Below are 15,009 nucleotides of genomic sequence, written 5' to 3'. Positions count from 1 at the left end.
GGGAGAGGCCTCCGCCTGCGGAGAGCTGCGCCTCGGCGGGACGCGCCACCGGAGGCAGCTCCTTGAGGAGACCGGCCCGCGCTTCCCGCCACCGGCACGCGATGACGTCTATTCCGGCGGCGGCGGAAGGGCTGGTCCCGGAAGCGGAAGCGACACAGAGGCCTGGGGCGGGCGGCCCGGTGGCGGCCGGAGCCGGGCCCAGTGTCGGTACCGGCAGGATGAGTGAGCCCGAACTGCTACTGGACTCCAACATCCGGCTATGGGTGGTGCTGCCCATCGTCTTCATCACCTTTTTCGTGGGCATGATCCGGCACTACGTGTCCATCCTCCTCCAGAGCGACAAGCGGCTCACGCAGGAGCAGGTGTCCGACAGGTCAGCGCCGCCGCCGGGCCCCTGCCTTCCTCCGTGCCCCGGCCCGGCGCGGTGCGCCGAGGAGGCAGCGTTGGGCCCTTTGGCGCCTGCGGCCGCGCTGCTAACGAGACCTGCCTCTTTTCCAGCCAAGTCCTGATTCGGAGCAGAGTCCTTCGGGAAAATGGAAAATACATTCCCAAACAGGTAGGGAGAGGCGCGGGTGGCTTTGTGCTTCGCAAAGAGGTAACTCGGAGGCGCGCAGCCGCGGCAGTGGAGGGCCGTGGTTCGAGGTGTTCTTGTATCCCATGGGACCAGCCGGCCCGGCTGGGGATTCCCCCACCCAGGAGCGTCTGGAAGTGCAGCCGGGAGCGGATGCACCAGGAGACATGGTCACAGGACCACTGCACGTCTTTTCCCTCGTATTGATGTTAGCTTACACTACTCCGTGTTTTAACTGCATGCTACAATGAAATCTGTATCCAATCCATTATGTTTAGTGTGTGCCAACAGATATATAGAGATTTAATAAAAGCTTGGGATAATGAGGTAGTCGTACAATGTCAGCTGTAGTGCTTGCTGAACTAAAATTCAGTTGCTCATCTTGGCTCAGTTGCTGCCAAATATCTATATTGTAAAATTCAGAAGTCAGTTGGAGGGAATGGAGATGTTCGAAGTACCAGTCAACATCAGTGGTGAACCAGTAAAAACTTTGCAGAAAGCACTAAAAGCTCGTTAATTAATGTAGATTCTTATTTAAATAATTCTTAGAATTATCTTAAGAATTTTGGAGAGCTGGTGCTCTGGAGCCAGGGAAACAGGAGTAGCTTTAGAGCATAGGGGCAGTGAAGTACATCCCCAAGAAAGATGGATGTGTTGTGAAAGAGTTCGTCAGATATCTGCATGTCCAAGCAAGAAATAATGTTTCTGTCCTGTCATTTCTTCTGGTGCTTTCAGTCTTTCCTGACCCGGAAATATTTTTTTAATAACCCAGAGGATGGATTTTTTAAGAAAACGAAAAGAAAGGTAGTGCCTCCTTCACCAATGACAGGTACGTTAAGGTACCATCAATGCTGCCAGACAGAAAAACTCTTAACTTTCTACCAAGGCAGGAAGGTGAATCAACTATGCAAAGAGCTCAGAGGATGTGAGGGAGAGGGTGGGACTGTGCCACTGGGTTTTGGGGAGGAGGAGGGAGTGAGATCCTCTCTTTGGTAGCAACATGTTGCTTCATTTTGTTTAACTTCAGCCTTCAGCTACCTGCAGCATTTCATGAGACCACAAGTACCTCAGTGCTGCCAGAAACGGGAAGTCCTGCTCTCACTGGTATCCTTATGTCAGCTTTTTGCACCAGCAGGACCTTCTCTAAATGGATGCAACTTATTAATGTGGCCAAAGACCTCAGCAGCATACTAGCTAGATAGTTAGTTGTCCCTTTTTTAGCTAAGTCTGCCTACAGAGAGGTCAAGCAAGTTCAGCGATCTGGAGCAAGGGATGGAGTCAAACACAGACACAGCAGCTGGGCTCAGACATGGGAGGAAACACACCACCCTTCTGAAAGCAGCAGCCCCCATAGATCTGGCATAGATGGTGGGACAGGACTGTTACCTCTTACACAGTTTCTTAATTAAAATAGTTGACCTTGGTGAAGTAATGTTTCCCGTTATTGTGATACACTGCTGCTACACATCGAATCTGTGATTGCAGATCCAACCATGCTGACAGATATGATGAAAGGGAATGTAACCAATGTTCTGCCTATGATCCTCATCGGTGGCTGGATCAACATGACATTTTCAGGATTTGTCACAAGTAAGTATCTGGACTAACACGTCTGGTGTGTTTCTGATGATGATCTCGAGGGTCTGGGCTGTATCAAAGATTTGTTCCTCTATCTGAAAGCAGTCAACTGGAAGCAGTGTGAATGTGGCTTTCGGTACTGCCACTATTTACTCTGTGAGCTGCACTGATTCTCCTGCCTCATAGCAAAAGGAGGAAAAAGAGTTTTCAGAGTACTGGCCACAGTCACAAGAAAATAGCTCATGTATTCAGGAACAAGTGTAGTCACAAATCCAGTATTTAAGTTTACTAAAACTGCCTAAACTTCAACTTGATACAGTAGATTTTCCTCTCAATCTGTCCTGGGAGTTGGTTACTGTGTAATGCAGGATGTACACATGAAAAATATTTGCTTAAATGGACAGTTCTGGGGTTTCTTTTTTTCCTACTGTTTAGGTGGTACATTTTGCCTTAACAAAGACATTCCCCTGAAACACTACCTGTGAGGGTTTGGTCATTGGGTTCAGTTTCAAAAAGTCTTTTCATACCGATACAAATAGAGAACTAGAGTTTTTTCAAAAGTACCTGTTAACCTGATGTAGTCTGAATGCAATGCATACAAATACTAGATTTAATAAAAGCACTATCTACTTGCTTTGCAATTTTGTAGCATCACTTTGTGAAACTGGGCTCTTTTCATCCTGCAGCAAAAGTCCCATTTCCTCTGACACTGCGTTTTAAGCCAATGTTGCAGCAGGGAATTGAGCTGCTCACTTTAGATGCGTCCTGGTAAGCCACATCCTCAGCAAGCAAGGTCAAACCATCACTTGGAAAATGTTGAATGTGTTAATAACCCTTGAATGGTCTGTGCATGCTTCCGGAACGAGGTCACAAGCCAGCTTTGAGCTGAAATCAACCATGCTTGTTCTGATTTATCAGGGTGAGCTCTGCTTCATGGTACTTCTTGAATGTGTTTGGACTCAGAAGCATTTATACGCTCATCCTGGGCCAAGATAATGGTAAGACACCATAATTTCTATGAAAGAGCTGTTTCTCCTTCCCTGGAATGACTTCTTGAGGGAGGCTGGGGAAGTATTTCTAAATTCCCAGCCAAAAAGCTCTTGAAAGCCTCTCGCACATCTGTCAGGTTACTCTCAGGTTATGACCAGGTTTGACACACCTGTAGCAGGTATCCAAATCTTCTGTACCAGCTGTTGGCAAACTGCTCATGAACTTCCATGGTAACTGACCCATGTTTTCCTTCACATCAAATCTATGTGTAGAGATTTTGCTCTCGGGCTTGCTTTTAGTTTTAGTAAGTATCAGTTTTAAGGAAAAACAGATTTTTTTAATGCTAGATGCAGGGCAGGACAGATACTGTTTCTGGAGGTATTGGGAATGTGGAAGACCATGTTTTCCTCAATTTGCCTGCATATTTATGGTGAATTTAGCTGAGATGTAGGGGGTGGGAAGACGATGTCTTGTGAGAACTCTTTCTGGCACATTAGTATTGTATTCTGTGTTTCTGCAACTTCCTATAAAGGAGCCTGCTGTTTAAATGACGCAGAAATCAGCCTCTCATTTCTCTTTTGCAGCTGCAGATCAGTCCAGGGTGATGCAAGAACAAATGACAGGGGCAGCAATGGCCATGCCAGCAGATACTAACAAAGCATTTAAGGTACTATATTCCCCCTTGCATTCCCAGTTCCTGTGAACTTGCAGGATGGTAGGCTGTATGTAACTTGGCCTCTTCCTGTGTCAAGCAAGGGAATTGCTCTGGCTTACTGCTCCTAAAATTAGAGCTTGCCCTGGGTCTGGCAGAGCCCCAGTATCCTGAAGTAAACCTGATCATTCCTGATGCAAAAGGTGAATTCATGTGCCACTGTCTGCTTTGGCAGAGGAAGATTTTTTTTCATTTCTCTCGAGATCTAGTTCCAAAACAGAAGCTGACTCCCAAAAAGTTGTGTGGAAAATAAGTAGCAGGGGACATGATTCTCATATTTAGGATGAAATTCTGGTTTTGGGCTGCTGTGAAAACCTGGTGCAATGAATAAAGCACTGCAGGTTCAGGGAGAGAGTTGCTTGGAGAACAGTCTCATGAAGCACATGAAGTCTGTGATCAGTTGCAGAATTTTTGACCTGTAACTGTTTTTATCAAATGTCTCTGCACTAAATAATTAACCACAAAGTACTTGAGTCTCCAGAACAGAATTGGCTGTTTCGAGACAGCTGTTCAGAAGAAATGGAAAATTCCAGGTTAGAGGGTTTTCAAAAAGCAGATAATGTAGTTTTTCTAATTACTATGCTGTATTGACCAACTATCTAATACCCAATTAAGCATAAAACACTGATTTCAGGGAGCTGGCAGGATTGCCAGGTTTTTAACAGAACTTGGGTTTTGTTGCAGGTTTTAGGGCAAGCACTGCTTTGTGTAGTTCTTGTGTAACTACTGTAGCGGTGTGTTTCTCTTCTTTCTCTTCCTCTCTTTATTGTCAATGCAGACGGAATGGGAAGCTTTAGAATTGACTGATCATCAGTGGGCCTTAGAAGATGTAGAAGAAGAGCTTATGGCAAAAGACCTCCATTTTGAAGGCATGTTTAAGGAAGAACTTCAGACCTCCATCTTCTGAATTTGAGAATATGCTTTTGTCTCTTCTTGTAAAAGTAATTTGAAAAGAAATATGTTACTTAAAATTACATAATGTATTTTAGAAAGGCTGGGAATAAAAGAAAACACGTTCAGAACTGCAGTTACCTCACTTTGATTTGAGTCGCAGGACTAAGGATGTTGTATTTAAGCCAAAGGCTCTTGCTGTGGGTTCTAGCTGGGATTCTCTTTCTCTTTGTGGGAAATGTATGCTGGAGAAAAGATCTAACATTTCTGACAGACAAAGAAAAGCTTGCTTAAAGAACTTAAAATGTCTCAGGGGCACAAGTAGTGCCCATGGTTCTGGTTTTAACTGTTTAAACAAAGGCATAGCTAGGTATCATTTGCTTTTGAACATCGTGTTAGCAATTCAAAACTGACCTGGCGACAACGTAACACATTTCAACAGAAGCACAAGGATTCAGTTTCTGAAAGCAGTAGTTGGCCTTCCTCTCTGTACTCTCCTGTTGCAATAATAATTGGTGTTTGAAGCTTTCTCAGAAGAAAACAAAAGCAAGAGGGAGGTACTCACCACTTGCTCACGGCAAAGCACAGGACAGCTCACCTTCCTCTCGTATCTGAGCCTGCACCCAGTGATGCAAAATCCCAGCTGTTTTCACCTGCCCTGCTCAATCTGCTAGTGAACACAACGGTGGTCACAGGGGCAACTTCTAGTCCCCTCTTTGCTGCTTTCAGCCCTGGGCAGAGCAGCTCCTGAGAGGTCTCTGGGCAGTAGAGAGCCAGAGGCGGCATTTCTGTGCAGAGGCAGCAAATACACAGACTATTTCCCCATCAATTTAATCCCTCCTAAGTCCATTTACAGACACCTTCTACACAGAGCCCTCCTGCCTGCCAGGATATACACCCAGCAAAGGTGCCTGGCTGTTCCCTATGGTCCCTGTTCAGTTACTTACTGTGTCAGGTGGGGAAAATAAACACCTCAGTTTAAGCCTCCTGCAGTCTTGGGACTGCAGTACTTGGGACTGTAGAGAACAGAAAGCAACTTCTGGCTTGTCCTTCTGCAGGAGCTATTCAGATCTCTGCCCTAGGGGAAAGAGTCCTAACCTGGGGAAATGCTTAAACAGAAGCTCTTTCATACTCTTTGGCTGTTATTTTCCCCAACCTCTGTATTTCCCAACCTTTTTTGGGGGGTAAAATTGCACACCCTCTTCAAAGCAGGAGCTGACCCAGGACTAAAACACAGTCTGTTTTCTGTTCTTACCAAATTCATCCCCCCTCTGAACTGGAGCCTGAGCTCAGAGATGCTCTTTTCTGCCTCAAAGACCTCTTTTCTGAAAGTTCACAATTGCTTCTCTGACAATACAACTTGTGTTTCAGGTTATTTCTCCCTCCCTTTTGCAATGGGAATTTCACTTCATTCCCTCAGCGTTATTGCATAAGCTGTTCTGCACTGACACACAACACCCCAACACCTTCAGTCCGAGAGATGCCACTTTCCTTCCCCTTTGTCCCATGATGGGTTTCATGCCATTCTGGGGAGGTCAGCATTCCATAGCAATGCTTACCATCTGCTGTTCTACATTACAGCTCTTCCAACTCTATCTGAGGCTCCAACTATTATTAGGCTCCTATGTTGGTGGAGCTTTGTGTTTGAACAATACACTGCATTTAGCCTCAATTTACTGGTTCCATGACAGTATCTCCCAATACCCCTGGAGATAATGGACAGAAGGAAGACATGGCTTCCCCTAAGATCTGCAGAGGAAGAGGAGTAACATGGAAGCTGCAGCCAAGGCTGCACAGTGCCACAGAAAGGCAAGGGGAGGCTTTGCTACAGCACCAGTTATCAAGTAACACAGCACCACAGGTGAGGAAAGCTCATCCTGAAGTGAGCATGAACTTCAAGGTGTACAGAGCAGTGCAGGCAACAGCTGACTTTCTCTCAAATCCCTCCTGGCAGAGCAGGAGGGGTTAGTTTCACAGGACTTGCCCTCCCCCAGCCAGAAGAGCTCCTGCAGCACCAGGCACTTTCCAACTGTCTCAGGTCACACAACGGAAGCTGAAAATACAACACAACCCAGTTTCAGTGCAAACCACTCTTTAATTTTCCTCTTTGTACAACAGAGCCAGCCACTTACAAAGTGCTAGTCTAAAAAACAGGTCTGGTATTACAGCACACACACACCAGCCAAAGCCCACCAGCTCAGGGGCAGAGAAAGTAAGAGCTAGGCCACTTTTTCTGCAGTACAACAGTCTGTTCAGCATTTGGGCATCAAGGATTTATCCCCACTGATGTGTTTGTTGGTGTCAGCACAGGTGAGGAGATGAGGATGAGAACAACAGCTATTTCAGATTAGGTTTTCTTTTAAAAAGGTCTTTTATTCCCCTCCCTTTCCTCTCCTCCCCATTTTGGAATGCCCATGTAGTTTTCTTTCAGGGTTAAAATGAACAAAAACATGCTGATAAGAGTAATTCAGTGCAGTGCTACAGCTTAAAAATTGCTTTTTGGAAGCTCCCCTCAGTAATATGTTAAAAAACAAAAACAATCACAGAAATACAATATGAAGAGTTGTAAAAATCCCAAACCACCCCCAAACCTGAACAGCAGAAGCAATGAAGCAATTAGGACCTCAAAATTTAAATTTCAATGCTTTAAAAGCAAAATTCCACAGAAGAGGATCACAACACTAGTGTGCCAGCTAAAGACAGCCCTCCTCTCACCTTTCAATGCCCCAGCCAAGGGCTGCTCAGTGCCCCTCCTCCCTTCCCATCGCTTAGAGCAGAACACAGCAGTAGCTGACTGGGATTTGCTCAGCTGCAGCACAGCAGAGATGCAGGCACAAGCACACAACAACTTCCTATGGGGCTTGTCACCAAGAGCTGGAGAAAAGGGAGCTGAGCTGAAATACTGGGAGTTAAATGGATGATTGCTGTTCCACTGACCATCAGAAGAGAAGATCACTGTCAGCAAAGCAGCCACAGGGACTGTGCACAGAGGATTGAGTGGCACTAAACATGCATTTTGGGGAAAAAGCAGGGCAGTAGCCTGTTTTAACCTTTTATTCTGTCAACACACTTGGCTCCAAAAGGAAAAACCCTCCTGTTTGGTTCACCACCTTGAGCAGGATCTTTTCCTGAAAAACACAGACTAAAGCTCTAAATTCTTCCCATTTCTGACATTGAAGACCAGCTCTTCACTGAGGACTGACCTGATCTAGTGCTCACCAGAGATCCTCATTCAAGAAGAAAGCTGGGCTTGTGTCTTACAAGTAACACAGATGGTAAAGGAGGACAGAGGGAAGAACATTTGTCAGTTGTACTGAAAGGCTGGAGTGGAACTACTGAACAGCTGAGGCAAAGGGAGACCTCGGACAGAACCATCACAGCTGCAGCCTCATGGAAGATGATGGGGTGCAGGATCTAAAGGGCAGTGCTCAAGCGAGGAGAAGAAAGGCTGAACGAGCAGTCAAAAAAAGATCCAAAAGTCACAAGAGAAAAGGCTGAAAACTCATACAATTCATTGCGCTGGGCTGTCATCCTCACAGGTGACAGCTCTGGGGACACATTGCTGAGCTTTGCTGGAGAAAAAGCTCCAAAAAGTCACATAAGCAAAGGAGGGTAAGAACACTGCCACTGCACAAATCGTAGCAGAAGTGGTAGAGGCAGAAAGTGCTTACAGAGCATCCTGGAAGCAAGGGGTGCACAAGGTGGATGAAAAGAAGTTGCCCAACCGTGAAAAGATGACATTTTCTCTGCAGAAGAATGGGAGGCAGAGCAGCTGTGTCCTGTGTCACTGTGCAGATCAGCCTGAACACATACCATACTATAGGCAGGTACGATCTGCTTCTAGCAAAGTTTGCTACATTACAGGATTCAGTGTTCGCACGAAAGAGGCAGTCAGAACTGCCCAGAAAGCCTTAGATGTATCAGTGAAGGGTCTCAAGAAAGAGAAACATTTGCTGCTTCGCAAGGTGACCAAGGTACAATGGCAGAGACCACAACTGACAGGCCAGATGTACAGAGATTTGAATTGAGCTCCCAGGCAGGGTGCAGCAAACTGCCCTGACACCAGCATGGCCCAGCACCAACACCACAACCGGCAGGACACCCCCCCCACCCCCAGATTCACAGAATCATATGCCCTGTACTGCTCCCCAGGCCCCCACGAGGCTCAGCTGTGAGCTGGCCTCCAGCTCAGGCTGTGCTCTCCCAATCTCAGCTGCAACTCTCAGCCACAGCCCCAGCTCAGCCCTGGCCCCTGCCTCTAGCCACACAGCTCAGCCAGATTTTAAAAATAACTTTATTGAAGCTCCAATATATATTATTTTTGGCCTCTAAATACCCAAGTATCAGCACCTGGCTCTCCAGTGCTACTCTGCAACCCCCAGCACACAATCTCTCAGTGCTAGATTTTCTGCTTGACTCCTACAAGAAGGAAGAAAAAATTTCAGGTGCCTCAGGCATGGCTTTAGAAGAGCAACCGCTAATGTGGTGGCTGAGTGCTGGAGGTGATGCTTAGTTGGTATCCATGCCATCATACTCTTCTTGGGGAGGAGATGGGGCAGTATGTTCCTCACTGCTTCGGCGCTGATAAAACAGCACATACGCAGCTTTTGTCTACCAAACAAAGAAGAAAACCACCTGAAACAATCCATACAGCCTGGCTGGAAACATAATGCCCAAAGCAGGAAACTACACTTTGAGCACACACACAAGACTGGCCTCAGGCCAAATACTCACCACTATTTGGTCTTCTGAAGCCATCGATACACTGCTGTCATCAAAATAGTACCACTTGTCATTCACTTTGTTCTTTGCATAGGCAGTGTCTGTCAGGAGAAGAAACTGCACCTCAGTGCTCCGGTGAGGACTGGCAGGTAATGCCACGCCAGCTGCGCTGCTCAAGACTCAAACTGACTGTGCGTGGGAGGTCAGGAGCCAGCTTTGACAATAACTACCCCAAACCTAGCTCATCAACATACATATCTTCTAGAAAATGTTAGCCGGTCCGTCAAATCTAGAACCATGTTCCACATGCCAGACTGATCCCTGATAGCAGAGATACAGGGCAAAGACACTGAGGAAAGAAACCAGTGTTTTGTTCATCCCCTTTGAGCCAGAGCTTTCCCAAGCAGTTTAAGACTGCATTTTCGCATTTTTCAGATGAAAGTTTTCCATTGGTGACGGATCTGATCTAGTGCTTGCAAGATTCCTGACTCAAGAAGGAAGCTGGATTAAAGTCCCACAAAGTCTCTTCCAACAAAGACTTCAGTGACTGATCTCCAATCTCAAACCACATCCCTCTTCAGCTAATGCTATTCTACAGTGGCATACCCTTAAGTTGAGCACATAAACTGCCAAATGAATAGGGTTCATCATCGTCTCACAGTAGACCACTTCATGACAAGCATATCCTCTGCTCTGTCTTCCTGGCCTATGCACAATTCCTGCTCAGCAGACCTTGTGTCGCCACTGCTGAGGAACCTGGCAAGCTCCTGCTTGGCTGCAGGCAGTCTCTGTTCTGTGACACTGCACCCACACTGGACAAGCAGCCCTCTATCTAGCATGTTTAAGAGCAAGAGGCTAAGTCTTGGAGCTGAGCTGACAGGTTACACTCAAGACTCTCCCCAGCACTCGCCAATCAAGCTCCTTTCCACAATTTCACATTTGGCGTTGAAAAATCTTGACTCCACTCATATACTGGGGAATACCACTGCACTATAGATTACTACAACCAAGGTCCCATAGGCATCAGTCAGATCTTGTATAGCTGCAGACTACACAAACTGGCCAGCTGCTCTGCAAATCCTAATGGGAAGGACTCAATCTCCAAATACAGAACACAGGTAAGTTTTGTCTAGACACCCTTGGCAAGGGCTCCTGCAGGTCTCCAGTTCACAGAGCTCTCTCTTGCCTACATTTCCTGTGTGCAAAGGACACAGAAGCAGTTACTCACAGTGGCCCACTCCCATGGCTCCATAGTGATTGGAAACTGCAATGAGGTCGTAGACATACGAGCCTGCTCTGGGGTCGCAGACAAATTCAGACATGTTTAAAGCCCTGAAACAAAAAACAAAAGTATCAGTACACCAGTAACCAGTGCTTTCTAAAAAGTAATGCATGATACCTGTGAAGCTCTACAAGACAAGCCACATGGGTAGACAAGGGCTGCACTCTGCTGGTCTACAGCCAGATATTATTAGTGTAAAGACAAAATGTGTTAGCCCTCCCACACAGGGCAGGTCCTGATAAATGCATCAAGTGCTGCTGAAAGATTCAGAGGGAGGTGCTGAATAAAATACATTTCATGCCTATGCAGGGATACTCTGAAAAGTGAGACAGGAGTAGTAAGGAATACTCTTCATCCTGCAGCAGGATGCTGTCAAGCAGCAGCAAAGGAATGAGGAAGGCTTTCACTTGTACTTGTGCAATCCTCAGTACAAGTGCAGCTCTGCCCAACAAATTTGCTCTCTAGAAGTTCTTTTGGTTCAGCAGAATCACATGGTTCTATCCTAATTTCAGAAGAAACAGCACCTGCTGGCAAGTAGTGTTCTTTGAGATGTGCATAACTGATTAAGGTTAAGAAAGCAAAAAACCACCAAACTCAACTCATGCCTGCTGTACTGCAGTTGAAACCCAGAACACAGAGTTGTTCCAGTTACAGCTTTAATAACATGCCTGCCCCACCAGTAACATTGGGAGATTTCTCTCGACCAGGCTCTTCCTACTTGAGGGAAGAATCTTACCTGATAGGGAATTCCACAACAGTGTCAAGTTTATCCCTCCAGTATCTGCTGTATGAGAAACGTTTTAAATGCACTACCAAAATCCTGGGCAAAGACCACAAATCAAACTTCTTTGTGGCCTGTTGATGTTTCTTACAGTTAGGGCAGTACCTGTGGAAGGAGTAACAAACAAGGAAATGAAAGACTACATTAAATGAAAAGCTTCTGGCCTCCCATTAAGAAACGCCTCAACAGCACAGTAGTCTTTTGCAAATAAAAGTATGGCTTAAAGGTCCCACTGCTAATTGCTATTGCCTGACCCAGCTCAAACAGGTAACAGCTGCAAATACACCTATAGCATGCAATTGGAAATTAACAATAAACACCTACTACAAGTTATTTTCTTACACAGCTAGCAAGCAACATCCTAAGATCTCCTGCACACACAGTAATCACACTTCGATCACTTAGGATCTGTGGGTCAGGACTGGTTCAAGCTAGAAAAAAATAAAGGGGGATTAAACCTTAAGGTAGCCACATGCTTTGACCCTTTATTACCCCAACTGCTTCCTCTGACACAGTCTGGAAGACACATATATGCTGGGGAATTAAAAACTGCTTGATCTTTGGAAGCTACATGCCCACTGCTAGACTTGGTTTTTTGGTTTTCTTTATAGTAAAGGCAAGAAGCAAATGCTTTTCACTAACCCACATCTGCAGCCTATCAAGTTAGTGACTTAAAAGAACTGACAGGCTTCTCACACGTGAATACAAAAGGACAGACCGGGGAAATTATCAGATTCCCATGGCAAATAATGTGGCATTTTACAATAAACCTGGCAGGCAGACAGAAGCTCTTACCATGGGTCATGTTCACCAAGCGTTTCCATAGTAGTGAAGAGCTCTATGCAGTCTCTGAGGGCTACCACAGCTTTCTTCTTCTGTGGCTGTAACATACTTCCATGTTTTTCAAATGCCTAGTGAAAAAGATGAATGCTTTATTCAATTCCATGTAGTCTTTAATCCTTGACATCACAGGCAGGAACACACCTCACCATGCTGCCTAATTTCCGTCCATCTGCCCTCTTTCTCCCCCCAATCATCCTGAGCTGCCAAACACTCATTCTTGTGGTACAAACAGTCCATGAGAGTAATACAGTGTGTCCTTACTTCAAAGTAGATAGATTTGAGGTTTGGTTCAGGGATTTGGTTTTTGATGTTTTTTTTGGCCAAAGAGTAGCAAGAAATTATTGTTACAAAACACGAGCAACAGGACTCTGGCAGAAAGAACACTGAGCTTTCTATTAGGCTTTGTGAACTTGGCTTCAGGTTTCTTTAGAGTTTTGGGTGTTTGGTTGGTTTGGTTTGTTGAGTGCACTATGAACTAGACTACTTAGCTTTGAAATTAAAACATCTACTTTTCAGAACACACTGGAAACAGATCAGCAGTTACAGAACTATGTATCTTATCACTAAAAGACATAAAGCAAACATTCTCCCATGCTGGTGACTCCAACTTTTATTAAAGGAGCTACACCTACATGTCATCATTTATCGTCATCTTTTAAGTACCATGCACATTCACATAGAGATTGTTTATGAATAGAGCATACTACAACCTGTGCCTCCTGTTCATCAAAAAGTAGCCTCCGTGTATCAGAATCCCAGTCAATAGCAAGTGCAGAAAAAGCTACAACAAACACAAAAACAAAACACCAAAACATTTATTGCAAAGGAACAAAGAGAAAGGGGAGGAAAAAAAAAAAGACAGCAAGACAATAATTACCATTCAGTTTTAAGATCTTTCCTTCTACAATGGAGTTTATCTCAGAGGTCCCAGAGGAATTCACAAGGCTAAAAGTGAAATGCTGCTTCTTGCAAGGCTGCAGGTCTCTTGCTGACTCAACCTGCATACAACCCTCAGAGTGGCAGGGATCCGCTTCTGCCAGCTTGTCCTTGCCTTCCTCTCCACCATCCTGATGCTCCATCTCTTCAATGTCACCTGCCAAAATTTAAAACAAGCACAGTATTCATGAGCTTCAGTGAAAGTTTAGACTGACACCTCACATGACCAGCTGTTCACATAAGCCTGTTACAACACAGGCTGATTACTCAGAAATGAAAAGACACACACACACACAAAAAAAAAAAAAAAAAAAAAAAAAAAAAATCAGTGCTTGCCAACCACATTTGAAGTTGTTTTTTCTTTAGCAGATGCCAGGTAATGTGTTGGACTTTACATCCTAGCATCAGACATGATGGACAATGCTCAGTTCACATTAGGTTAACAATCACACCTTCTGAGAGCACACCCTAATAAAACATCCCAAGAGAGAATCAGCAAGGTTGCAGTCAGGTGTCTTTACAGAAGGGAATGTGTAAATCTCCAGGAAAGTCATTTCCATTTTGGGGGAAAAATGGGCAGATTCTTTTTCCCCATTTAAAATTTCCATTTAACTTGTTCCAGTTGTTACTCACAGTAGCACAAGTGAATCATTTCAAAAAGGAAAATGAAGCATTTGCAATCAGCATTAAAAGCCTTCTTTTAAGTGTCTAACCTAGGAACAAGACCTTGTGTTTCTAGAGCCACGAACACAAAACACCACTTCCACTTTATTTCTCCAGAATTTGTCTTTATGACTTAACAGGCCAGTTTTCATCAAGCCAAAGGGCATTATTAGGAAAGGAGTCGCCTCTGGAGGGAGGCACCTGAACACCTAAATAGGAAAGCAAGGACTTTCCTCACACTGGTCAAGATGAATGTACACCACACCTTGCTCTCTTGCTGCTGCTTATGTACATCTGATATCACTTGGAAGGAAAATGGTCTACAAGAATTCTCACCATATCATGCAGTCATCCTATGCAACAGTGTGGTTTAATCATTGTGAAAGAACAATCTGCTAGAGCTTGAGTCAAATACACACAGTACAACCCAGATGCTCATAAAAAGCTGCAAGTGCTGAAAAGCTTCCAGACAATGTTGCAAGGACTTTACCTTCAACCACACCATTTGAGCCACTGCAGGTTCCTTTGTCTGTGCAGAGGGTAGAGTATTCTTCTGCCAAAGGGAGTTTCACATAGCGGCTAAACAAAGAGAGAATATGTTTACCACACAGTCATACCAAAACTGTTCATCAGAACAACAATACCCCTTTCTCTATCATCAGTCTATGCTGCCCAATCCCTCTCAGCAAACCAACCCAACCCATACAGCACCATTTACAGATCAAGAGCTCTCAGAATGAGTCCAACAAGAACAATTCAGTAAGTCACTGTTCTCAACTGCTTGATCCAAATTTTACTGGCAGTAGATGGAAAAGGCAAAAATAAGTTATGGAGGTCCATCTGAGAGCCCTGAAAACGTGGTTCGAGTTTTCACTTGCAATGCTAAGCAGACAGCTTCCCTTGTGACCATCACCAGCATTATCTTCCAGTCTGCTTTTACAGAGCCCCAGAAACAGGACATTGAAATGTCCCTGGGGCCTCCAGACACTAATGCCACACAAATCCTGGTTTATATGCAATGAAGGAAAATTCTTCTCATT

At 45.0% G+C, this 15,009-nt stretch overlaps 2 protein-coding genes across 6 annotated transcripts in view; one reads left to right on the top strand and one right to left on the bottom strand.

Moving 5' to 3' along the window:
* Window positions 1-135: 135 nt before the first annotated feature.
* Window positions 136-4,873, top strand: EMC3 (ER membrane protein complex subunit 3). Of its 2 annotated transcripts, XM_062610676.1 has the most exons (8): window positions 137-373; window positions 499-556; window positions 1,307-1,400; window positions 2,057-2,161; window positions 2,836-2,917; window positions 3,068-3,147; window positions 3,724-3,806; window positions 4,630-4,873. In XM_062610676.1, the coding sequence occupies exons 1-8, from the start codon at window positions 219-221 to the stop codon at window positions 4,756-4,758; spliced, it is 786 nt and encodes a 261-aa protein (XP_062466660.1). In that variant the 5' UTR covers window positions 137-218; the 3' UTR covers window positions 4,759-4,873. The 2 variants fall into 2 exon arrangements, with proteins under 2 accessions (XP_062466661.1, XP_062466660.1); XM_062610677.1 differs by lacking the exon at window positions 1,307-1,400 and having other exon boundaries at window positions 136-373.
* Window positions 4,874-6,817: 1,944 nt separating this feature from the next.
* Window positions 6,818-15,009, bottom strand: part of USP4 (ubiquitin specific peptidase 4) — a 37,947-nt gene continuing 29,755 nt past the window's right edge. For 3 of the 4 annotated variants that reach the window (XM_062610638.1, XM_062610641.1, XM_062610639.1), the window contains 8 exons: window positions 14,460-14,548; window positions 13,248-13,463; window positions 13,081-13,151; window positions 12,323-12,438; window positions 11,483-11,632; window positions 10,693-10,796; window positions 9,477-9,565; window positions 6,818-9,353 (listed from right to left, as the gene is read on the bottom strand). In XM_062610638.1, the coding sequence (XP_062466622.1) occupies window positions 9,252-9,353; window positions 9,477-9,565; window positions 10,693-10,796; window positions 11,483-11,632; window positions 12,323-12,438; window positions 13,081-13,151; window positions 13,248-13,463; window positions 14,460-14,548 (937 nt within the window). In that variant the 3' untranslated portion in view covers window positions 6,818-9,251. Of the gene's footprint in view, window positions 9,354-9,476; window positions 9,566-10,692; window positions 10,797-11,482; window positions 11,633-12,322; window positions 12,439-13,080; window positions 13,152-13,247; window positions 13,464-14,459; window positions 14,549-15,009 lie in introns of those variants that run through there. The other variant, XM_062610642.1, reaches the window with a different exon arrangement.

This window comes from Pezoporus occidentalis, unplaced genomic scaffold, assembly GCF_034315485.1.
Source record: "Pezoporus occidentalis ecotype Australia unplaced genomic scaffold, CSIRO_AGI_Poc_V1 ctg149, whole genome shotgun sequence".
NCBI classification, from domain to species: Eukaryota; Metazoa; Chordata; class Aves; order Psittaciformes; family Psittacidae; genus Pezoporus; species Pezoporus occidentalis.
Note: the sequence above shows the minus strand (reverse complement) of the source record. Positions and strands in the feature narration are given on the sequence as shown.

Bases quoted from the DNA above. Each gene is read 5' to 3' on its own strand.
- EMC3 (XM_062610676.1), top strand. From the start codon at position 219: ATGAGTGAGCCCGAACTGCTACTGGACTCCAACATCCGGCTATGGGTG. The intron at 1,401-2,056 runs GTACGTTAAGGT...CTGTGATTGCAG, and splicing joins GCCTCCTTCACCAATGACAG to ATCCAACCATGCTGACAGAT. The intron at 2,918-3,067 runs GTAAGCCACATC...CTGATTTATCAG, and splicing joins CTCACTTTAGATGCGTCCTG to GGTGAGCTCTGCTTCATGGT.